Genomic DNA, 26157 nt, shown 5'->3' on the forward strand with positions numbered 1-26157 from the left:
TTGCTGAATATCTTATAATTTATTAATATTCATTTCCATACACATGAAACAAGACATAATTAATATCACAGTCATATTTTGTTAAAATTCCAACTAAGAAACATAATAAAAGAAAATAAACTTTGTATAATTTAAAAACACATCAGATTTTCTATTTTACTTAATAATTGTTTTGTACTGATCAGAACATCTGAAGTTTCAAATAATTGTTTAATTCCTTTGCATTTTGAGGTAAATCAACATTACTTCTAATTCATTGTATAACATTTAAACACGCTGTAGATTTAGGGCAAAATTAAGGGTTACTACTGGCCACAGGGCTATTAAATATAACAAATGGTGATTAAAAAATTGTTTTCCAGTAGCCACTTTTTCCATTGAAAAAAATGGAATTTTTATAATATTCAGCAAATTACTTAATTTTACGCTCATTACTTCAATTACAATTCATTAGAAATGGACCTTGTAATGTTTACCATATTTTTAGAAATGCTTTATGATATTAATATCAACATTTTTTTAATCAATAAAAATCTTCAATTACTGAGGAAGCATAAAAAAAGGCCACTATTAAAATTGCCACAGCTGTCCAGTAGCAAAATTTCCTAATTTGTCCTATATTGGTACATATAACCCTCAAGAAATTCTAATAATCTAAAAGGAATTATACAATTTTTGTTTACTAGGTCCACTTGCTTTAGAATAGGAATAGGATGCGAAATCAAAAACTTATTTTACAACAAAATCATACACTGAGATATCTTTTTCAATATTTTGCACAAATCCCTGGAATCATTATGCAAAAAATAAAATACGCTTCCAATTTTCTGCTCATTCAGTCTAGTAAAAAATGAGGAATAATAGAACTGGTCATTTGTAAATCTTGCTGTGGGAGGTGAATAAAAATGAGGAATAGTTGGTCATCAATATATTTTGACTCTTCCTAATCCAACTTTTCACATTTGGATAGTTTATTAATTTAACATTGAATAATTTTTCATCAATCATTCTTTCTTATGTTTATCTTAAAATGTGAAACATATATTTTTTATTATATAAAAAGGAGGGTAGGATGCGAAACTTTGCTCTAATCGGCCTACACTTCTGTTACGTTAAAGCGGATAGTCAGAAGCCTATTGTATACCCCTATTATTTTATAACTTTAACTAATATTTGATTCAATGTGCTTTATTTTTTTATAATTCAGAATATGCAAACTGAAAATTTCTTTAAGTTCAAAAATTTTGAGAAAAAGTGATTTATTGCTATCAAAAAGAAATTTAAATTCACTTGAATTTGGGAGCATTTCGGTACTCAAATGAGGAAAATTCGATTTTCTTTCAATCATCACATAATTTTTAAATATATTTGTGGAATTGACAAGCACTTTTAATACTCTAAAGGGAATTACAACAAATATGTTACCTAAGTTTCTTTGTTCTAGATTATGAAGTGATGTCAAGAACTTTTGCTCATTCATACCAGCAAAATCATAAATTGAAATGTCATCTTTTTTAATGCCTAGCAGAAATCTTGGAGGCATATATGTTTTGTAGAATACTACAGCAGTATTGTTTGAATTTTGTAGAACGCCATGTAAATATGAAGATGATAAGTAAACCCCACCTTGATGGAAAAATCCATAAAATACCAAGCACAAGGAATTTAAAATAAACCATAATATTCTGCATGTTTTATTTCTAAGTATTCGCTGACTTAATATTATTAAAGGAAACAATAATGGTATGATAAACCGGGGCTCTTGATGTGGTACAAAACTAAGTATACAAAGAGGAAATAATAAGGAATAAAAGATAAAATACTTATTAATATTTAATGCAATGCATGGATTTTTTAACAGTTTCTTTAAATACTGAAGTATAATAAACATCAAATGTAAACCACAGACTGAAAAAAGTAATGGAATATTTACAAGTAAATGTAGATAAAAAGGGTGTAATCCATGAGAACTCAAGTTCTCAGTATTTACATTATACAATATAAAATTCAAAGGCGTGATTATAATATTACTTATTTTAAAGTATTCAAAATTTACTTTGGAGTAGTGCCACTTATTATAGTATGATGTGTCAAGGAAACAAATACATATTGAGGATGACAGAGCACCGAAAAGAAAAGAAATTGAATTGCAACTAAATTCATGAAATGACACTTTTTTATTGCTAAAAAATAAACATATAATTGGAAAAAAAGAATAAGCTAAAAATGTTGGTCTGTTAAATGTTCCAAATCCAAGTATCAGACCTGTAATAAAATATGTTTTGAAACAATTGTTTGCATTTTTAATCACTGAAGCATTAAGTGAAAAATATTTTAAATTCTTAAAAATAATAAATGATAAAACGCTAAAAAATAACATTTCTAAACTGTTAGATAGAGGTCTTATTAAATACGTTAAAGTTACATAGGATGATGCATACATTATTAAACAGTCACTTGGATTTTGTTGTTCTAATTTACAAATTCTGAAAATTAGAAGATCAGTTATGAAAGACAAACAAAGCATAAATAATCTAGGTAATACAAGCAATAAATACGAGTGTAAGTATTGTCCAAATACTGAGGAAAATATTCCTGTCGAATCAGCAATTAAGCAAGTGAAACCAGTGGTGAGGAAGGGGAATATAACACTTCGAACAGGCTTTGATGATGTATATTCCCAGGTTTTTAGAGTTTTTATTTGAAGTAAATCACCTAAAATAAAATAAGGTATTAATGCAAGCTATTTTACAGTTATAATTTTTTGAATGAAAAATGTGGTAACTACCATAAACTATTTCTGGACCTTGAAAAAATTCATCAGGGTGGATGTAACCAAACTCCGGAAATAAAGTTAGAATGAGGCGCAAGAGGCAGAAAATTATGTAAATAAAATGCATATTTCAATTTCATCACAGTTATTACTCTAAAATAAATATTAGAACAAATTTTTTGATTCAAAATAGTTTCATTTTAGCATAATTGAACAATGTAAGCGCCAGCTAAATATTATAATGCATCTTGAAAAAATAATTACAAAAAGTTGAATTTTCAATGTGATTATCATTAGATAAGATTCAAAGCCTATAGTTATTTTTTTTTCAATGATAATTATGAGAACCGGTGACATCTCACGTCAAACACATTCTTTGTTTATTTACATTTGCTCACATGAATGCTGCCATTTTTTAGTTCTAAGTTTGAAATAAAAAAAGTTAACACTTTTTAACAGAAATAGGTAACCGAAAGCGTTTAATATACAAGCAAGCACAGATGGCGCTAATGGTCAAAATTCATCGCAAGACTTCCGGGTTACTACTTCCGATTGATTTTTACGCCTAAGCTTGAATTTATTCTTCAAGGAAGCAAACAACATAAAAATTTGAAAGAATGTAACCAAATAAGGGATAACACTTAAAACATGTCAAACCTCACGCATTTTTTTTTCGTTATGATATTAATCTTTAATTTGTTTTAAGTTCATAACCAGTTAGGACTAGGAAACTCCAATGGATGGTAAAATTGCAAGCAAATTTAAACATAAGCACATTAATAGAACTTCCTAGAACACTAGACCTGTTCTACACATTAACTCGCAAGCATAACAAAAGTGAAGAGATACACTGGAAGTTTTCTAAATTTCCTTCGTTTTTAGGAAGCTTGTTATTGTTTACATTCAGTCAACCATCCATACGGATAGAAGAGTAAAAATAGGGAAAGATACTGTAAATATTGGGGATTTTTTTTTCATTCGCTTTCTTGGCGCATATGCTAGATCCTAAGAGTTTGCCGGCTCCATTCGCAATTGTTTTTATTTAATTTTTGCGAGGTTCGCTGTCATTTTCGAAATTGTATAAAATACCTTTTTGTTGCAATGTTAAGTTATATTTTTGATTTAATATTGTTATTTACTTTTTTAACTATTGTTGTCTGCTTGTTTGTCGGGATCAGATGCGTAGCTAGAGTTTGGGTTTACTGAAGGACAAAAGCAATTTTTGCTCTCTTCTCTTCAAGCAATTTCGTCTTCTCTCTGTAGTTAAAAAACATCAGGGCAGCTGCTGTTTTGGGTGCTCAACTTAACCATATATTTTGCTTTGCTTCAAAAAACCTATACGAATTCGAAACTTGGAAATCATCCCAGAAAGCATGTAACCTTACGGCAACCCTGCGTCTTAATTTTCTGCTTATTGTCGCAAAAACGTTTTCCTTTCCTAAAACGTTTTTCTTTTTTCCTAAAAGCATAAAAAAATTATTTCTTAAGCTTTTTTAAAAAATATTATCGTTAAGGTCAAAAAAAAATCGGATGATAAACTTCGTTTTTGTATTTTTGTTGGTTATCATGATAAGGTAAACGGAAACACAAAGCGAAAACATTTTTCCAAGGAAACAAAATAGTTTAAATACTAACCTTTTCGGGGAAAACTATAAAAGAATATATACGAAAAACTTCATTCTGGAGAAAGCAAATAAATGAACATAAAATACAAGTTCTAAGGACCTGCAAAACTACCATGCGAAAACCCTCTTTTTTAGATTTTCTCTTAAACACCGATTGGATTTCAATAGTTAGGAAAATATTTTTTGTCAATGAGCTTTTTTTAATGGAAACAGCTCAAAATACGAATTTAAGAAATTGGATACAGCTAAGAAAGGCGGATTTAAGAAAATGTACACAACACAAAATATGTTTTTAGAAAAAGGACGCATCTTAAGATATGCGAGTAAGACAATGGACACGGCTGAAAATATGGGAGTCGCAACAGGGTCACATGGGTGTCCAAGAGGTTCGAACCCTCTCAATATTTAGGGAGTTAAGAATCCAACGTCTTGGGAGAAAAAATTATTTCTATTTTATTTTCCATAAAATAATAATCTTTTTTTTTCAAAAAAAAAAATTATTATATCCTTAAAAGCACTTTGCAGAAGGAAATTCAAGGAGTGGGTGTTATTACTTTCTTCTAACATAGAATTTGTTAATTTTCCTGACGAATCAGGAACTACCTTTTGCTAATTGTTCCTTAAAAAATTTTGTATCAATGATTTTTTGTGAATAAGGTAATTTTGTTCAATATTTTCAGATTTCCGTTTTTCTTTAAATAAAAAGCGTCTATCCTCACAAAATAAATTTTCTCAGAACATTATGGAAGGTAAAATTACTAAAAGTATGTCAACGTGCTGCAAAGGAAGAAACGTTTACGGTACGTAAACGTATGTAACGCTAACTTTTAACGTTGTTTCAACTGTAAGGCTGTTCAACGAAAAGTACGAAAGTAAACCTCCTTTAACATTTCCTGAAGAAACGTTACAATAATAACAGTTTATATAGCAGTGGTAATCTTGTAGACGATAACTTAGCATAAGTATAAAAACAGCAAATGAGGTTTGGGTCAAATATTTAATTGACAATTTAAATGAAAGTAATAAATTTATGAGTTAACATAAGTATGTTTTTATCATTTATCACAACAAAGTATTTTATAAATGTATATAAAAAATATACGGAAAGTTTTTTAATTAATTTCTCTGGAGGTTAATAAGTTTATTTAACCTTTTAGTTTAACAGGAAACATTGAATTGGTAAGGCTATTTCTGTTTAGTAAAAATAATTGATTTTGTTTCGTATAAGTCAATTTGTTTAAAAAATATTGTTGAAAGATTTAACTGCGTCTTAGAAACAAAAATAGCTGAAAACGTTTAGATCCGTTAAAAATAATCAATCTGCTCTTGTCCTTTATATTGTTTCAACTTCTCTATTTGGGGTTTATTATTATTTTTAATAAACCCTTTATTTAGATATATTGTTTTTACATTATCTAGAACGAACTCATCCTCTCAACTACACATATCGCACCCTAAGAGACACAAGTCAAAAAACAGCAATTTTGAGGTTATGCCTATAAAAATATGTATGAAGTGCCCCATCAAGCTCAAAAAGTGTCACATCTCTAACTCGCAATTTATCCAGCTGAGGGCAGTTGTGTCTAATTCAGAATAAGAGTTATAGTATTCTTTAAGTTGATTTTTCTCAAATATGCAGCATTGTAGAGTTAAGACACTTTTCTTGTCGTGGTGCGATATATTTATTACAAAGTCTGCCAAGAACTTGTGGCGAATGAAATTATCGCCAAGCTGACATAAAAAAATTATAGGGCCCTAGAGCAGAACAGCTGAATGCCTTTTGCTGTGTGGCGGCGTGCACGGAGAGGACAGTTTATAAAATTTTGTTTTCTACCAAGAATGTGATGCTTCGTATCAGAGCAAAATAATCATTAAATTAAATCTTTAGACAATCTAATATGAATCATCAAATAATTATCCATAAACTTGTCAGGTGTGTAGTAACGTTGAATATATATATATATACTAGCCTTTAAAATTGCTACACCAGGAAGGAATGCAAATAACAGAATGATATTTATTGGGCACATACATTATAGTTGGAAGAACAAGTGGTTAAATTTTCAGGATATTTGGATGTATGGATCCTGAGGAATCAGTACTCAGAGCAATAGTTATTCTTCTGCACATCGAATCGAACAGAGATTGGACAGCATGGACATTCCTGATTTCCTCTCTTTGAGTACGACCCTGCCTGGCAGTAGAAGAATCGGGAGTGAAAAAGGATAAGTAATCAACTTTTCATTTTGTGACGCAGCGAAGTAAACTGATAACCGACCTTGGAGCCAAACACAAATATTTGCTTCAACTTTGTCTGAAATCTAAACAAATATCGGTTTTGAAACGTACTTGTTCGTCTCAGGGCAGGGCTTGTTGCGTAACAGAACCAGTTGGACATTTTTCCTGACTTCGAATAATAATAAATGTTGAGGCAAATATTTACTGAGAAAACGAAACAGTTAAGAGGCTCTTTCAATTCTAGTGATCAAATTAGGCTTTCTTTCAGGAATTATTTTTCGTGACGACATGCGTCTGATGTCAGGCCTCGTGTAAACGGGTACTAAGGGGAGCGATGCTTAATTTTCTGTGGTGCCAGTTGTGCTAACGTGTTTTTTTTCCTAAGAAGGCTTTGATGTTGTTGTTGTTTATTTACGTCGCCCTATAGTGCACAATGGGCTATTGGCGACGGTCTGGGAAACATCCCGGGGGATGATCCGAAGACATGCCATCACAATTTTGATCCTCTGCGGAGGGGATGGCACCCCCGTTTCGGTAGCCCGACGACCTGCGCGCGAAGTCGAGCACTTTACGGTAGCACAGTTTAACGAGGACCAATACCGCACACCCTCGGTCCCTACGCAGACTGATCGTAGTGGTCACCCACCCGCACACTGACCGTAGCCAGTGATGCTTGACTTCGGTGATCTGCTGGGAACCGGGTCTTAACGATCAGTCCTCTGCGGGACAAGGAGGCTTTGAATCTGCTATTTGTTAGCACCCACTGTACTAAATAATTCATTTTAATTTTGTTTCTTCATTATAGGGAATTGGTTTCAGCACCTACTTTGCACCCATATCATCGAGTTTTAGCATAGTAACTGAAATCAGCACTTAAATTGTGAAAAAAAGAGGTGGTGAATTTAATAAATATCATCCAAGAATTATGTAATAATACTTACAAGGCATTAATTGAATACAAATCTATTAAAAAAATTCTGTATGAACATAATGAATGCCAAAAAGAGAATTACAGATACAGATACCATACAAACAGAAAAGGTCAAAATTGATAACGCAATATTCCGCTTGCATCACACTTATACAGTATTCGTTATTTTGCTTTTCACAATATTGGTATCTGTACGAGAGTTAGCTGGAGACCACATTGAATGTACCAGAGGAGCACTACTATCAGTACCAGAAGATGTTATAAATACGTATTGTTGGATGAATTCAAGGTATACAAAGCCAGAACACTTAAACATTACAGTAAGTTTTAATTAATTGTCACTTTTTTCATTAATTCCCTAGTGAGATTTTGTGACTGAAATTATTAAATCAAAATTTTGACCGCTTTCTACAAGCTAGACTCGAATTTTTGTAAGGAAGTTAGAGTCTAGCTTCTAGAGCACTCAAATATCTCATGAAGCTTCGTGCCTGAAGTCAATGCAAGTTTGAACCGAATCCTGACCCTACAAATTAATGCCATTTTGTCTCCAAATAGAACTCATCGTCAAACAAAATTTCAACAAACAATAAGACGGCTGAAATATCCACTAGAGTTCTAGGTTTGATGACGTTAGAAGTTTCAATCGTTTTCGTTTTCCGATCGCTGCAAACACGGTTTAACGCCTTAATATTACCTACTGTAATTTATTGTCATGTCAATCAAAATATGACAGCATTCGGACTAGTTTGCGTGCTTTAACTTTAGGCTATGGTTCTCAGAGGTGGTGGCAGCGAGTTGCAATTGCCCTCCCCAGAGCTTCCCAAACGTGCTCTATAGGGTTGATGGTTGGATATCTGGCTGGCCAATCCATCCGGCGAATATCCTCACTCTCTAGAAATTCGTCAGTCGGGAGAGCTCTATGTGGCCTTACGTTATCGTCCATTAAAATGAACTCAAGGCCAATTGCACCCCTGAAAAAGCAAACATAGGGCTCCAAGGCCTCATCCCTATGCCTCACACCAGTCACAGAGCCTCTTTCAAAGATATGGAGAGGTGCGCGGCCATCCAACATGATGCCTGCCGAGACCATTAAACATGCTCCGCCATAATGGTCAATTTCGTGGACATTGGAGGGTAGGTAGAGAGTCTCTGGTTCTCTCCATAAGAACGTACGGCGAGATAAGAACGTACGGTGTTTAGGCTGAACCGGGACTCCTCTGTGAAGAGAACGGTCGCCCATTGATCCATAAAACAATCTCTATGCTTTCTGCAACATACTGAACAGAGTACCCTGTTCGAAGAAGTAAGCGGGACGCAAACAGCAGGTCTTCTTGCAAACAACTCTCTCTCATGAAGTCGTTTGGAAACAGTCACCCTTGATACTATGTCTGCATACAGGTCACGAGAGAGTTGAAAAGCTGTAGCTCCTCTGTTACGCCTCGCTATAATGGACAAATGGCGATCTTCTCTGGCCATCATGGCTCTTAGACGACCTTTCCCAGGCTTTTTCTCGATAGATCCGGTATCCTGAAACTGTTTTCACAGGTTGCACACGACGCTGTAGGTTAAATTGAACTCTCTACAAATCTGGACCTGATATTGGCCTGTTTTTAGCCTCCCCACAATTCCTCATTCCTTCATCTAAACGTTTTCATCCGTCATTCTTACTGTTACAATTTAAATTTAACCTATTGCTGCAAAATAGTACTAAGAAATTTGCCGAGGTGTGCTAGCGAACGAAATGCGTCTTAACTTACGTGCGTCTTAACTTATAAAGCGTGTTTCTCTACTGGCTCTGCCTACACACACGTGTACGCTATTTATTTTATTTTATATCCGTCAGTGAACAGCCGACCCAATTTTTGGGTTTACGACTACTAATGTTCAACTGCGTATCCTTGTAATTCTGAACCAATCCAGAAGACTAGGAAACTCTTGTATCAGTACCCCCAGATGTATTGATTTGTTATGGGAACACGGAGGACTTTGCTACTGGACAGATTTAACGTGCATCAGTCACCATTTACAACGCGGGAAGTCTTCGGCCGGCGGGGATCGAACCCGTGAACTCTTGGACATGGGCCCAGCGCCCTACCGCCCAGGTTATCCCGGCCTATACCAACTTATATGGACTGAATCTCCCAATCTAAACTAATGTGAAACAGCTGTCCACTTCTCTATTCAAAATTATTTATTTTCCTAACCACAGTAACCGCTAGCACATGAGTCTAGTCTGGTGTCGAGAGGTGTTCCCGTGAAAGCTTGGAAAAGTTCTCAAAGTATCTAAAAAGCTACTTAACATAATCTTCGGCTAGGCGCTTCAACTACGTTAAGTAAAAATTATCACATTGGTGGTATGTATTTCGCGATATTTCATACAAAAGATGCATTGGTTCTATACCAGTGGTGGCTTAGGGGATAGAGCGATTGCCTTCCAATTACGCGACACGGGTTCGAACCACAGTGATGGCTGGTCGATACGAATTCCGCACCAGAATCACACCGACCACAACACTGAGAGAAATATCCTCAGCAATAGACGGATCATGGGTTAGAGTCCCTTTGCTATCAGGCTAACTGTAGGAGGATTTCGTATCCATGTAGCAAGAATGCGGATTAGCTCCATTAAAAGCCCTTCACGAAGGCAATTTCCCCCAATACTTGATCCAGAAGTTCCTTTGTCGTCTGTATTGGGTTTAAAATTATAAGGATAGGGAGTTGAACATTGTCGTATACTCATATTTGGATTGACTGTTCACAACGCCAGTTATAAAATAAAATTAAAAACCCAGTCGATAATTTTGTTATTATTCCTTTTTCTCTACTTTGTATCTTAAAAAAAGTGAATTTTTTTACTAGGTATGGAATAATAGAACAAATCCAGAGGAAAAACCAGTGAAATATATGCACTTTTATCAGTGGGTAATATTTTTACTTCTCTTTCAAGCAGCGATGTTTTACGTACCCAAGTTGCTGTGGGTTTCCTGGGAAGGTGGTACATTAAGATTATTGACGACGGATCTTAAAGTTGGTCGAATGGAAGAACGTGAAAAAGAACAAAAAATACATATCTTAGCCGACTATTTTAGCAGTAGCTGGAACAGATATGATTGGTATGCAAGAAAATACTTCATTTGTCAAGTTTTGTGTCTTTTGAATCTAGTTGTACAAGCTTTTATACTCGATGAACTTTTAGATCAAAATTTCTTTACCTATGGAATCTTCTCTTGTCAATATTTTTTTTATGGTGGGAAATTTGATCCGATGTTAGATGTGTTTCCACGAATCACATCATGCACATTTTACCAGTTTGCATCTGATCCGACAAATATTGAGAAAAGCTCTGTACTTTGTGTCGTGGCTTTGAATAACATGTATGACAAAATTTACTTATTTTTTTGGTTTTGGTTTTGCATTCTTTTTCTGTTGACATTAGGCTCAATTTTCTTATTTATCATGTTATTTTTTATTCGACCCGCCAGAGTAAATTATCTGTGTTCTGTATATGGGTATGATCGTGAGGAAGATATGCGCACTTTAGTTCGAGAGGCTTCGTTTGGCGATTGGTTCATTTTGTATCAACTCGGAAAAAATGTGGACTTTATTGTTTTCAGAGACCTCGTGCGTGTAATATCTCATAGAATCGAGAACGAATCGATAACCTTTGGCGCTCCACACACAGATGCATCTACACAGGTATTGAGTGACGACTTAAGACGAGCTGCTAGTATGGGATGGGGCAGTCAGAAAGATCAATTGGGTGAAAGTACTCCGTATTCGATTGAAATTCAAATTGAAACAGTCGAAGAAGCTCAGAAATCAGATCCACAAACATCAGACAAGAGATCAGATCCAAGACCCTACCAGAGATTAGGTCAGAGACCGGAACCGAGAGATCAGAACCAAGATCGTCCTTCATGGATGGGTGAAGGAACCAGAGAACATGAGAGCTTGTGGGTTAGACTTTTGAGAAGTGTATTGTCCAAATTATAAATATCATAGTTTGAATGATAATAAATATTTGACTTGTTTTTTTTTGTTCTCAAAATTTATTATTGTTGTTGATGTTGTTGTAGTTCATTTACGTCGCAATAGAGCTGCACAATGGGCTACTGGCGAGCGACGGTCGGGGGAACATCCCTGAGGATGATCCGAAGACATGCCATCGCAATTTTGATCCTCTTCAGAGGGGATGGCACCCCTGCTTCGGCAGCCAGACGACCTACACGCGAAGTCGAGCACTTAACGGTAGAACAGTTTAACGAGGACCCATACCGCACACCCTCGGTCCCTACGCAGACTGATCCAAGTGGTCACCCACCCGCACACTGAGCGCAGCCAGTGATGCTTGCCTTCGGTGATCTTCTGGGAACCGTGTCTTAACGATCAGTCCACGGCGGGACCTCAAAATTATTTAAAAAATGTAATTAGGCGCATAGTTACTGTTTGAATTTCTGATTATAATTAAGGAATTTTTCAGCTTCGTGTAATTAACTTAGAGCTTAAAGTGCTAACTGAAGAAAATTACTGAAGTTTAATTTAAATTGAGTGTATAAAAATCTAATAAAACTTGAATAAAAATAGAACACATATTTAAAAAAAAAAATCGTGGTTTTGTTTTATTTTTATTGAAAATTGTTCCTTTTTTTTTTTTTAAATTTTTTTAAACTATGTGGATTCATTTATGCTTTATGCACGTTATTTTCTTTGCTTTAGTCTACATAGCACAGAGTATACCGTATACCCTATGCTTTTTGGAATAGACGCATATGAATATGTCAACATATTCAAGGTGATAAGCGATTATAGTTCTAATATATAGATTATAATTCTACACTTTATATTAAAAGGAAAGTTTTTTAAATTATAAAAATTTGTATAATCTGCAAAAATCTTTAAAAAAAAGCTGTATGAAACTTATAAGAAAAAGTATAATGAGCAAATAATAACATTGAGCTCTAAGAAAAATTTCCAACATCCGATGTGTTGCTGCAAGACTGAATTTTTGATACAGTTAACTTTTCGCTTGGAACATATAAAAGAATTTTTGTCGAAATCACTTTGTTAGCAGAGGCACAAATTATTAAAAATATAAGTTTAAGCAGAAAAATTTGTAAGAAAACTCAAAAATTTCGCTGAAATGCTATAACGAATATAATCGCTGATTTATTTTTAAATTTCAATTTCTTCGATTTTTGAATTCTTGTTACAGTTCTATTTCGGTAAACAAATTGCTATCTTAAAAATATTTATAATATACAAAGTTATGAAGAATCCTAGAAATTTATCACTCAAAAGATAGAATTTCGACTTCAGTTGCCAAAAGTAAGTTCAGTTGAGTAAAGCTTCTGTGCTTTCTTTCTGTTTTTATATTTACATTTGTGTTTTATTCACTTTTTTTTTCTTTTGCTTTATTCTACGAAGCACCTATCCTTACCCTATATCCTATCCTTTTTGGAGTAGAGCTTGTCAACTTATTCAAGATGAAAAGTAATAACTATTAAGTTATAAATTTAAAAGTTTATAGCTTAATAATTACTTTGAATATCCAAATAAATTATCGATATATATATTTCTCTTACAAGGCGACAAGAAAAAGCCTCATTACAACTCCCCGAATGGCAACGCTAGAAAATCGACCAATGATTGCCGCTAAAAATGGCACATGCCAAATCTGACTGAAGTGGCTCAACATATAGCACTTTTAAAAACGGAAACTGAAATAACAATTCAGGTGCGTCAATCTCATACTATTAAGCTAGGCAGAAGTGAGTAGTCTTTGTCGATAGATCTCTATTTTAGTATTTTGTCGAAAGCGCTTTTTTCCACGAATTTATATATTGCGAATTTATTTGACGATTTTTGATTTATATCACGAATTTATTTGTTTTATTATTATTATTAGTTATTCATTGAAAAATGAGTCTCAATCAATGAGTCTTTATTTGAATTCAAATTTATTTTAATGATTTAGTATTTACTAAAAAGATGTAATTTTTTTTTTAAAAAAAGTTGTTATATGGTTTTGAATGATTGTTTTGAATTCTTAGAATTTTGTGCATTTGCAATGCAGCTAAGTTAGTAGCGAGCGAAGCGAGCTTGGTTTGCGAAGCAATTTTCTGGGGTTGGCGAGCAGGGGGCGCAGCTCACTAGTATATATTATTTCCTAACATAAAATAAGAGGTCTGTGAAGAAAAATATAAGTTCGATTAACTAATAAAACTTTGAGCTAACGTGCTAACATTTTGTTAAATTACAATTTTCTAATTTAGGTTTTGGAGTAAACAAGTGAAAACTCTACAACTTTTTTTTTTTTTTTTTTTTTTTTTTTTTTTTTTTTTTTTGAGGACGAAGAAAAGCAGTTACAATTCCTATCACGTTATCTTACAAAACAATATTAGTTTCGCATTAATTCATTTTCTTCTTTGAAATCATTTTAAATATCTTTCGCTGTATTATTGGTTAATAGATTTCTGTTGCTTTCGATTTCGTTTTAACGAGGTTTGATTTTATTTAGCAAATACAATTATAAGAAAGCGTTTTTTTTTTAATCTCATATACCTGCAGATCTTGATAGTTTTTTTCTGCAAAAATTTGTATTGCGTCTAAAATTTTGCGATTTTTTTTTAACTTTTAAAATTAGAAATACGTGAAAAAAATTCTAGAAACAATTTTTCTTGAAACAATTCTCTAGTTGGTTTCATGATCGTTAAAATTAAAATACAAAATTAAAAATGAATAAGTTTTCCAAATATTTTGAGTAAATTAACAACATTTAAAATTCGGCACTTTCGATATGTTTTAATATAAAAAAAAAATCAAGAGCGAGAGTTTTTTTTTTTTTTGATCAATAAAGAAAAAAAAGTTGTTTTTAACCAATGTACTTTAAAAAATATTTTTTATAACACAATAACAAACTTTTTGACCTCAATTTTGGTTCGCATAATGTAAAATATAATAAAATCATGAGGGGGTTTTTTGTTTTTGGTCATTAAAAAAATTAAAAGAAGTTTTTAGCCAAAATACTTCCAGATTTTTTAATAGCACAAAAACAAAGTTTTGACCTCAATTTTCTTTTTCTCTTTATCGTTAAATGTTATATTTTTCAGTATAAAAATTAAGAGGGTGTTTTTTTTTTTCAGTTTGTTTAAGATCGGGGAACATTTTTATTTTATTTTTAAAAAGTTTTGAAATATTTGAGCTAAAAAAAACGTATTATTTTAATGACCAAAAAAAAAAAACTTCACGGATATTTTTTATATTGAAAAGCATAACATTTAACACTAAATGGAAATAAAAACTGAGGTCAAGGAACTATTTTCTTGCTATTAAAAATCTTGAAATATTTTGACTAAAAACCATTTTTTAATGCCGGAAAACAAAAGGAATCCTTTTGATTTCTTCTATATTGAAAAATATGACATTAATATTACGAGAAAAAAAATTGAGATTGAAAAACCTTGTTTTTGTGCTGTAAGAAATTTGGAAATATATTGGCTAAAGACCACTTCTTATTTCTTCAAAGATAAAAAAAAATATTATACTGAAAAATAATAATTTAATAGTATGAGAAAAAAATTGAGGTGTTGAAAGTTATCACTTTCCAGAAAAAGAATCTTAAAATTTGCAACAAAAAGAATTATTTTAATAAATTTTTTTAAAAATTTATATGATTATTTTCATCAATTTAGTAGCCTAATAACATGGTGTGATTGTGACATAGTCTTTAAACTCTACATGAGTGTATACATTAAGAAATGTAATAAAGTTATAAAATAAAGAGATTTGAAATATTTTAAATTTAAATAATATAATTAAAAAAAATTCTCTGATGTAAATCATTATAAAATTAATTTTAATAGGCTATTTTAAAACATGAGACCTAAAAACAAGCAAGGAAAAATTAACTGAGAAAAAAAAAAGATGCCGAGAAGAAACGAGTTAAAATTAACTTTTTCAACGTTGTCTTTTTGAGTTTCTTAAGTTGAGTTACTTACTATTAGCTTAAAATGACTGTTTTCTTAACTTCCGAGCTAATATGTCATTTTCCTGGCAGTCAAAATTTGGTGAATTTCTATTTATTTATTTTTCTAAATGTGAGCAAATGTCAAGAAACTACACTGCTGTCTGTAAGATATTAATGAATAAAACTAAATAAATATACAAAAAAAATTAGAATATTTCGAAGACTTTAAATTTGAAATTGTTTTCTTCCGAATTGTCATATGTTTCCAAAGAATCACCCACTTGCTAGGGCTACAGAAGGTAAACTGCTGATCTTTGAAAGAAAAATTTAGAGGAAAATTTTTGACTTTCTGATCGGAAATAACATTGGAGAATGTATAGAACTCCACAACAAATTTAAAGAGTCCAACATTGTCCACATCCTTAAAGCATATGGTTTGGACCCCTGCTAAGATTAGAAGTCTCCAATCCTGCATTAGGGAACAGAATTTTGGCAAACTCTCTGTCACCATCAGGAAGAAAAAATCGAACAGTCATCTCGAGGCTGGGCAAAATGTAGAAAAATGACTTGGTGTGTTATGTGACAGAAATTGGAGAACAGTAGCTTTGGATCGACAACGATTGAAGAAGTGCTAGCACAGCCTTAAGGCCTGGTTTCTTAGGACAGGACGCCGTCAGCTGGAAATCAGCGTTAACCTNAACAGAATGAATCTTACTCCACCTATTGTTTAGGTATTCAAAATTATTACTTGTTTCATAATTTTAACCGTAAAAATTTTTTCTAAGTGAATTATTGTTTATTTTTTTAAACGAGCACTTAAACATCATTTAATATTCAATGCCACTGTCAACAAAAATAGTTCCAAGAAATTTTAAATAATAATGCTTAAAATGAATGGAGTGGGTGAAATAACCTTTAACGATAGTACATGGAAATGAAGCATGATTTTCCAGTGAATTCCGACAGTTGAATGTTGACATATGAGAGTAGAACAAAATTATAATACAATTCTTACCAACTTTTATTCCAAAGCTTTTATACCCTAAAACCTTTTTTAAATATGTATATTTTACGTATTACCTTATCATTAACTATATTAATAAGTGTAAGTATAAAAAACTTATTTACTTTAAGTGTATAATTATACAATTCATTTTATGCCATCCACTGTATGCATTATTAATGATGAACAACGTACAAATTAGTGACAAACAAATCAAAGCATTTTTCCAGAGATAATAAAAGAGGAGTTAGGGCTGTCCGGCCACTGAATATTTTGAAAATAAAAATTCAATATAAAGCATGTAACTAATTAAATTTCTTTTCTTGTTTGTCTTTTATTTCTAAAATTAATTATTTAGCTCTTAACACAGAATTAAATTTGCTTCATTTCCAAAAAAAGTTTAGCGGATTAAAAAAAAAGTTTTTATTTCTGAATATAAAATTTAGTACTATATCATGAAAGTATTTCAACAGTTTGAGCTTCTTCATATACATTAGATTTGAAATAGTTTGCCCTTCTAGTTTGTTCTAGGAAAACAGATAAGTAAGTTTTCATTTCTGATTTCGGGAAATAAACTCATTATATTCTGAAATTATTTCATTTATTCACCATTTATAAACACCGGAACTGCTGAGTTATTGTATTATTATTTTTTATTTCCCCATATGATATTGCTTGTGTCATTAAAAATAAATAAATAGAAATTTGGAAAATGTTTAGTTAGAGTGCATCATCTCCTTCCTAGAATTTAAGGAATTTCTCTTCTGCATATAGGTATCGGTTTTACTGACCAGAAATGCCCCAGTGTCCTTTTATTTAACTATTTTTTTTATTTTTATGTTTCTCTTTTTCTTTTTGTTTCTTTCGCCATCCTAAATAGTTATTAATTCTGAAAAAATATTTTTTTTTGTTTGCAGTAACTGCATATTTAGTTTTCATGAAATTCGAAAGTTAAGCAGAATTTCAATTTCCTTTTTTGATTTCTATATCTTTAATACATTTGACAGTTTCTATTCTTTTTTTTGCATGTATTTATTTATTTATTTAAAAGAAAAATAACATTAAAAATTAGGTGTGAAATATTTATTCTTCTGATATGAAATGTTTAAATTCATGGATTGTAAACTAATTTAGAAGACTTTAGAAATATATATATAAAAAAAAAATATGTAGATTTGACAACTTTGTTTTTTTGACAAAATTTATAAACGTTTTTATTTGCTAAAAAAAATTCTATGAACTATTGCTCGAGTGGAAAACAGTATTCTTAATTATTGCTATGATTTTTAAGAAATGAAACACAATTTCACTCGCATAGCAAAACAAAAATAAATAAATAAATAAAATAAAAATGAAATAAATAATAATAATAAGTTATAAATATAAGAAATTTTTAAGCGTACGTACACTATTTTAGGCATAATTTCTTTTTAAAATAAAATTTATTTTGCTTTATATTTTAAATTTTTAAACGTACGTATCATTAGGTATAATTTCTTTTTAAATCAAATTTATTTCGCTTTATACATATTTTTTTCAGGTAAAAGGAAAAGCGCACCACATAAAACATCACCATGGTAGTCATCATAGACATTACAATGAATGTCGTGAGTTTTTTTAAAAATTCTATCACATTAAATTTAGTTATAAATTCAAATATGACTCATGTTTTACAGTGCAGAATTAAATAAACATTATCTAATTTATATCGCTTGTATTCACGGAGCGGAATAAACATCATGCAGAAAACTAGCAGTAACACAAAAGAAGACAGAAAATTATTAAAACTTTTAAGCTACAGATAAAAAATATGAATAAAGAAAATAACATAAAAAACGAAGGCTGTGCAATTTACTATAGATAGCATAAAAATTAAATTTTAAAACTAAGAGAAATAGGCAACGTTTTTATACTTTATTCTTAAAGGGACGATATATCGCTATATTTGCCGTGAAGGTAAAAACTTTCATGGCAAATTCTGTTTCATCTCCATTCATAATTTCAATGGAGAAAAGAGAATTCATGTAAACAAACAAAGAGTAAACTATGAATTTTCAAACGCTAAAAAATGTTTTCCAAAATATCAATAAGGCAAATAAATCATTGCAAGATTAAACAGGATTACCCAGTTCAGAAGCAATGCTTTTATAGTTTGTACAAATTGTGAAAAAAAGTTTCCATACTTGAATCGTCATGGTTTATTTTTAGTTTACCTTAACTCACAATTTTAATTACTAAAATTTTTAATTGCCAATGGAAGCAAAACAGAATTTGCCATGAAGGGTTTTTACCACGATATAACGCCTCTTAATTTAATAGTAACTCTTTATTATTGTGTGTGGCACATAGTGTACTTATCTTGTTATTAAGCAAAGTTGGGTGCTGATATCATTCGGTTTTGTTTAGTTGCATTAAAAGATACTTTACTTTCAGATTGAACCTCGTAACAGAGGAGTCGTATGTTAACTCTTTCACGGCATGAAACGTTATCAATCGTAAAAAAATAAAACTGGTAACCAAACTAATTCTTGAGCAGTTACTAGTGGATTATAACAGTTTGATTTATTTAAATCTCCACTATTTAGTTCGAAATAAAAATTATATACTTACGCTTTGAACTAACATTGCAAGAGATATATATTTAGAAGAACATTGATTAAAGAGAAAGCAAAATAATGTTTGTCAAATTAACTAGCATTTAAGTTACCACTCTTTATTTCTTTCCATCATGATTCTGATTTTATACGAATGCTTTTATGAATCGCCCCGCCCCGAAAGAGGATAAAAGTTAAATACAGCACGAAGCATTAAATGGAAAATAAAATGTTATAAAATTGTAGTAATTTAAATGGCTGCTAGCCTTTGCCCACTGCAAAATTTTAAAAAATAATAATAACAATAATAAAAAAATGCGAATTTAATTAGTTTTTTAAAAATTTAAATCTTACAGCTTGTGGTGAATCTGAGATCCTTGAAGGGCGTGTTATTAATGGAGAAGTAGTTGAAGATTACAGAAGCTATCCTTGGATTGTAAGCATTTTTTCCCTCGTGTTCGAAGAAATCTGGTTATCTTAACAAATTTATTAATTTATAATGTATTAAATTGATTTGTTTGTATAACAAATTAACTTCTTTTTCTATTGCAAGGAAGACTAAGCGAAATTGAATTTGATTTTCTTGTAATCTCTTAAAATAGGCTTAAAGTGATTAAATGCCAGTTTAAAGAAAGAGAAGAATTTTGTATTTATTGTATTAGTTTAATATACGAGTATAATATTTAACACAATTATATTTAATGTATAATATCTAACAGTAAATAGTTAATATTTAAAAAGTTATGATGTTTAGATGCTTCATATCTATATGTTTCATCAATATTGTTACTTTTGAATGAAGGTCCCACTACGAACTTCCAAAATGAATCATTGAAAGGTATCACTTACCTTGCTATGTTCTATATGTATAAGCAGTACGACCAACCTTTTCTATATATAGGTCCGGGGTTGGCGTCAATATACCTAATGATAAATATCTAATGACGACAGCCAATTTGAATAACAATAGAACATTTTATTGTTCTAATTAACAAATCATGACGATGAAAATGAAATATGAATGAAATGTCTACAAGTTCAGTGATGATGAGAAAGTTCGACTTCCTTGCCTGAGTACATATACATATCTGCTTCAGCGTAAGGAGTTACGGTTGCAGTTCGACAGCATAAGGAGTTACGGTTGCAGTTCGACAGCATAAGGAGTTACGGTTGCAGTTCGTAACAAATATCATCGGGTTTCATGATAATTTTATTTTCTTTAGTTGTGAAGGGGAAAAGTGCAATTATAATACTCGTTTGAACGTGTTTAGTTTAGAACAATTTAAAATAAAGAACTGCAAAATAAATTAGAGCCTTACTACTAGCGCAATTGCCAGTCATATAACATATGTTAAAAGAAACTCAAAATTTGTTGCATCAGTTAATAAAATTACCATTAAACTTCCTAAAATTACCATTCAATTTAAGTTTTATACTGAAAGCTTATGAAATATTAGTTAAAATTTGTTTAATTATTTTTCAGAAACGAAATTAATAATATTAGTGTTAAGGATGTTGTTCAAAAAAAAAATTTTTCGCCAAGAGAGATTTAAAAAAAAATAATAAAAATAAATTTATTTAAATTAACTTAATTTCAAGTTTTCTAATTATTGTCAAAAATTGCGTTCATGAAGGCCTAAAAATAGTTGCTTTATTGAAATTTATTGGTTTGGCACAGAAATAGGTATGTTCTAGAAGCTAGTCGCCAAATCAACTCTTGTATTGAGCCTTACCTATTTTTCAAAATTCAATCGCTGAGTTGAATTCCATTGTATATTACGTCTCTTTAAAAAAAAAATCTTGAATTTTGTTAATTTTTTAAAAAGTATTTAATCTATTTATTTTTTAATTATAATCCACCTGGATGAACATTAAAATCAATGAATATTTCCCACTTTTTGCATATTTTCATACTATGCAGTGCTGAACTGAACTAAGCTTTCACATATTAAAAAAATTATCCCTCAACTTTTTCATAAAATAAAGTATAAAGAATGGAGAGCGCGAAGATGAACAAAAATTAACCTAACAGATACGAATATCTGTTACACAAACACGCAAGTTATAAAATAAGCATATTATTCTCTAACATTTACATGACCACAAAGACTTTAGTAAAAACTTATTATTACGAGTTTTTTATTGACTTTGACGGAACCATGATCAAGAATAAAAAGTAGTTACTTTTTAGGTCGGTATATTATTTACGAACTCAGTAAAGAAGCTACCATGGGGTGGTTGCACAGGAGCTTTAATTTCTCCAACATTTGTCTTAACCGCAGCGCATTGTTTCTCTCCTCAAACAAAGTAAGTAATATGCTGATAATATAGCTGGGGTATTTATTAAAATTTGTGTACGTGTGGTCTTGCGTACCTAGGACAAACTAAACATAACCTTATACTCCGACTTTAATAACATGAAAGATACAGCAAAAATCAGGGCATGAACAAATCTTCTATTACTTTAGACTGTTGGAATTCAAATCACAAGCTTGAGTTTGCTTTTACTAAACTCAATCAACACTGCTCTTCACCTTCCGGTAGTGATTTTCAGGAAACATTCTATTTTTGGAAAAATTCTAATAATTTAGTTAATGATCGCTCGAGTATCCCACCATTTCCAAATACATTGGAAATCCATTTTAATTTAATCTAATGCACCATGGAGTGTCTCGCCAAATCCGCTCACGCTTGTTTCTTATCACCCCCCTGTTATTTCTTTGTCCAAACTTGTTCCTCTTCCCTTATTAGTTGAACCACTTTACGCATGTTCTTCTCTTTACTTCTTCTAAACACTTCTAGACTCTACCTTCTGAACACTGAGGAAGGTCCTTATGAAACTGAACTGTTATAAAACTGTAACTAAAGCATGTTAGTTTATGTACTTTAATTTGTGGTTTATTCAAGATGTTTTTTTTTTTTACTTTAGTTTAAGCAATATGATTTTTAAGCTCTATCGTGCAGTCTTAATGGTTCTAACCTTAACTAATAACTATGCTAATTGATTTGTCAAGAAGTTATTCTGAATTACAAAATCAGACACGAAAATGCACTTTCTCTGAATAAACATGACTTTTTTTCCGACGGGTTTAGAAATTTAACCTTCATTATATGAAGGATAACTGGACTCCGGAAAATTTGGATCCAACTGTTAAGTTAGGTGAATGGTTGAAAGTTGAGAATGTTAAGTTGCTAATTTCACTTCATGTGAATCTCGGAACATCTGAGTGAATTGAAACTTTTATCATAATTATAAATCACAATTATATACATATATATAATATTTTAAAGACATCTTCCAAATGTCACGTAAAGGCAATTATATATGTAAAATATAATTTACACTTTATATGATAATGTAAATTATATTTTAAATTAATTTAATTATATTTTCTAAATAGCACTAGCTCATTTCGTAGTCGTATAAACTCGTTTTATTTATGCTAATGTTGCCACACTTAAAAAAAATATCCATAAATTGTGTGATTGGTTACATTTTAGACACGCCTGTAGAATCAGTTATCGTGGAATGTCTGATTCCAAGCGAGTGTTCATCATGGTACAATATTGAACGTTCATGGACTGGTATCTCATGGTAGGACTCATGGATCAGGAATAATTCCTGCCACTGTCTACCAGACGTCCATGCCTGGATAGACTATGGATCAAATTATCCATATCCCATCCGCGAAAAAGGTATGGTGGATATCTGATGGACGACTGTTGGAATCAAAAATGGATATCTTGTGGACATCCACCATGCGGACCTTCGTGGATGTCTGCGATATCTAGTAGACGTCTATTAGATGATTTTGTGCTATCTGGATCATATAAAAACTACGTGGTGTTTATTTACTACAAAACACTATTTGGAATGTTTTGAGTTTTGTTTTCAGAGTGGTGAGTTAGTTTATAACATAAATTTTCATTTCTTTTCTACCAGATCTGCAATGTGCGGGGTGCTACCCTTCCTGTGCAAAACAATAATACCAACAGTACAAATTGGATTGTTAGGTGAAAACAAATATCAACCTGCTAAAATAGTACCAGTGAAACGGATTATAAATCATCCTGAGTTTGAATTGTCAACATTTAACAATGATATAGCACTTTTGGAACTACAACATTCCATCCCTTGCACACCATACAGCAAACCAATTTGTGTCAATCCACCTAAAAATAGTATTACATTGGGCAAGAAACTACATATTGCTGGTTTTGGCGAAGTATCAAGGCATTGCAAGTATAGTTTTTCCATGCACCTATCTCTTTACAAAATGCACTGACATGGGAAATTTAACACACCTTTTTTAACACTAGATTGCCTAAGAAAGTCATTTCGACTGCTTTTAATTTCAATTAGAAAAACAATGATGTATATAATGACGCAATTTCTTAGAATTTTGTGACTTTTTGTACAACATATACAGTNATGTTTTTGCATTAATTAATCTTTGATTACTTTTTTAATCCATAATGTTTTTGCATTAATTAATTTTCTATTACTTTTTTAATACTTTTCGTTGTATCAAAGTAAGCTTTTTTCTAAACTAGATATACAGGGTGTCTCAGTTAAGCGTTTCAGAACTTCTAGGAGGGGTAGGGGGCATCCTGACGACTCGAAATCATATATCAATGTGGGGTCGGAAATTCTTTCCTGAAGCGGTGACGTACACAGAAGCACCATAAAGACCGTAAGTGAAAAATCGCTATAACAATGCATTGAAAAAATTACATGGTACATGGGCCAAAGTAAGTGTTCGAAGTTTCTGCCACCGGCTACAATGTACACCTCACATCTCCGGATAATGGACATTCGAACATTCTGCAATACTCCAGGCATATCTCGCAGGCAGCTACTACGATTCTTGCAACCAGCATTATCAACAGGGGTGTCATAAACCAGTGTTTTCATATGACTCCAGAAATCAAGACATGATAGGTCGGGTGACCGAGGAGGCCATATAATTTTTTCAATGTATTATTATAGCGATTTTTCACTTACGGTCTCTTTTCTTTATGGTGCTTCTGTGTACGTGACCGCTTCAGGAAAGCATTTCCGACCCCACATTGCTATATGATTTCGAGTCGTCAGGATGCCCCCTACCCCTCTTAGAAGTTCTGAAACGCTTAACTCAGACACCCTGTATATTTTCTGGGGATATATCACTGCGAAGTTTTCTAAAAACCATTTTTTTTAAACGTTACCTCAAGTAGATTTAAGAAAATGTACCTTATTTAATTTGAGAGTTGAAACACAAATAAATAAAAAAACGTAAAGAGCTTTTGTTATGTATGTCTTTCACAAAAATTAAATGAAAACATTACTAAATTAATATTTCGTTGTATCCAACGTTGATAACTTGTTCAACTTTTGCTCACTTTAAATTTAATTTTTTTATTTTTTATTGTTAGTAATTTAGGCATTGATTGCAGTAGTGGGTATTCAGTAGCAGCGAAAAATTTAAAATTTTCAAATTTTATAAAACTATTGTTTTAATTTCGAAACAAAGCAGCTAGCAATATATACTGATATATNTAATTTTAAACAAATTTATTTACGCATTCACAATGCTGTCATTTTGACTGCTTTTGGGCAATATTAGTACATGCTAATTTTCCGTCTTTCTAGCGTTAATACTCTATTAAATGTTTTTGCATTAATTAATCATTGATTACTTTTTTAATCCATAATGTTTTTGCATTAATTAATTTTCTATTACTTTTTTAATACTTTTCGTTGTATCAAAGTAAGCTTTTTCTAAACTAGGTATATCTTTTCAGGGGAAATACCACTGAGAAAATTTCTAAAAACCTTTTTTTTAAACGTTACCTCAGCCATATTTAAGAAAATGTACCTTATTTAAATTAAAAGTTGAAAGACAAATAAAAAAACAACAACATAAAGAGCTTTTGTTATGCATATCCTTCACAAAAATTTAATGAAAACATCACTAAATTAATGTTTCGTTGCATCCAACGTTGATAACTTGCTCAACTTCTGCTTACTTTAAATTTGATTTCCTTTTTTCTTATTGTTAGTAATTTAGGCATTGATTGCAGTAGTGGGTATTCAGTAGCAGCGAAAAATTTAAAATTTTCAAATTTTATAAAACTATTGTTTTAATTTCGAAACAAAGCAACTAGCAATATATACTGATATATTATCGTTGTCCCGTATTAATTATTCCTAAAAATTAGTAATATTAAATTACATATATTATAAATAATTTAAAAGTAAATTGGTCAGACAAATAATTCAAATTGGCTAAGTGAAAAAAAAAATTTTAAAAATTGTAAGTTTTTTCAAAGTGTTATGTAAAACCTTTCTATAAGAAAAAAAAATTATGATTGCTCGTTTCAGGTAAGCTGATTATAAATGGATCAGCTTAAGAATGATAGGAAACAATAGCAGATTAGGACTGATAGGAATAGTTTTGTCCCAAAGTTTATTAATTAAGTAAAGGTTTAATATTTTACGACGTTTTTCATAACCCAATTTCGAGTTAGTGATGTAGAATCTGGTAATCGAAACTTCAGTATCTGATTAGCTAGAGGGTTCGAATTTCTATTGAAACTTTGTGCCTCACGTTATTACACCTTCCAATCACGACAACAATAATTGATCGTATTATTATCGCCAAAATTAAGTCATACAATATTTCGATAATTTTTTGATACAAAATATGATTTTATTGTAATTCAAAGATTTTAATATACACTGATATATTGATTCTGCTTTGTTTTCTCTTCAGATCCCACGGAAGTACTTCGTGAAGGCACTTCAAGTATTATTGACGGTAGACCCTGTGCCTATTATTATAGAAACTACTTTTTTTCAAAACAATTCTGTGCAATTTCTAACGGAAAAACAAAAGCTTGTATGGTAAATATCTTTTTCTTTATTTCATCGGCAAAATAACAATATGAAATAAATTTTTCAATTCTAAAAACTCAAGTTACTTTTTGTAAATTTACTTTCTCATAGCTACTCTAAATTAAGTTTAAAAGCTCGTCAAGTGGCGTA

At 31.3% G+C, this 26157-nt stretch overlaps 3 protein-coding genes across 6 annotated transcripts in view; 2 read left to right on the forward strand and 1 right to left on the reverse strand.

Annotated features, from left to right (window-relative positions):
• LOC107447031 (phosphatidylinositol glycan anchor biosynthesis class Z) lies at nt 1-20227 on the reverse strand. Of its 4 annotated transcripts, none has more exons than XM_071178995.1 (3): nt 19980-20226; nt 2789-2926; nt 1-2715 (listed from the first exon to the last, which is right to left on the reverse strand). In XM_071178995.1, exons 2-3 carry the CDS (start codon nt 2898-2900, stop codon nt 1163-1165), a joined length of 1665 nt encoding a protein of 554 aa, XP_071035096.1. In that variant the 5' UTR covers nt 2901-2926; nt 19980-20226; the 3' UTR covers nt 1-1162. The 4 variants fall into 4 exon arrangements, with proteins under 4 accessions (XP_071035096.1, XP_042894892.1, XP_071035104.1 ...); XM_043038958.2 differs by lacking the exon at nt 19980-20226 and adding an exon at nt 3038-3266; XM_071179003.1 differs by lacking the exon at nt 2789-2926 and having other exon boundaries at nt 19980-20227.
• Nucleotides 7444-11598, forward strand: LOC107447006 (innexin shaking-B-like). Its single transcript, XM_016061803.3, has 2 exons — nt 7444-7887; nt 10427-11598. Exons 1-2 carry the CDS (start codon nt 7618-7620, stop codon nt 11558-11560), a joined length of 1404 nt encoding a protein of 467 aa, XP_015917289.1. The 5' UTR covers nt 7444-7617; the 3' UTR covers nt 11561-11598.
• Nucleotides 16372-26157, forward strand: part of LOC107447011 (putative serine protease 46) — a 15738-nt gene continuing 5952 nt past the window's right edge. The window contains exons 1-6 of the mRNA XM_043038966.2: nt 16372-16638; nt 18077-18143; nt 19487-19566; nt 21322-21437; nt 23074-23373; nt 25886-26016. Coding sequence (XP_042894900.2) covers nt 16594-16638; nt 18077-18143; nt 19487-19566; nt 21322-21437; nt 23074-23373; nt 25886-25907 — 630 coding nt within the window. The 5' untranslated portion in view covers nt 16372-16593 and the 3' untranslated portion in view covers nt 25908-26016. The remainder of the gene's footprint in view (nt 16639-18076; nt 18144-19486; nt 19567-21321; nt 21438-23073; nt 23374-25885; nt 26017-26157) is intronic.

Source organism: Parasteatoda tepidariorum, chromosome 1 (assembly GCF_043381705.1).
Source record: "Parasteatoda tepidariorum isolate YZ-2023 chromosome 1, CAS_Ptep_4.0, whole genome shotgun sequence".
Taxonomy (NCBI): domain Eukaryota; kingdom Metazoa; phylum Arthropoda; class Arachnida; order Araneae; family Theridiidae; genus Parasteatoda; species Parasteatoda tepidariorum.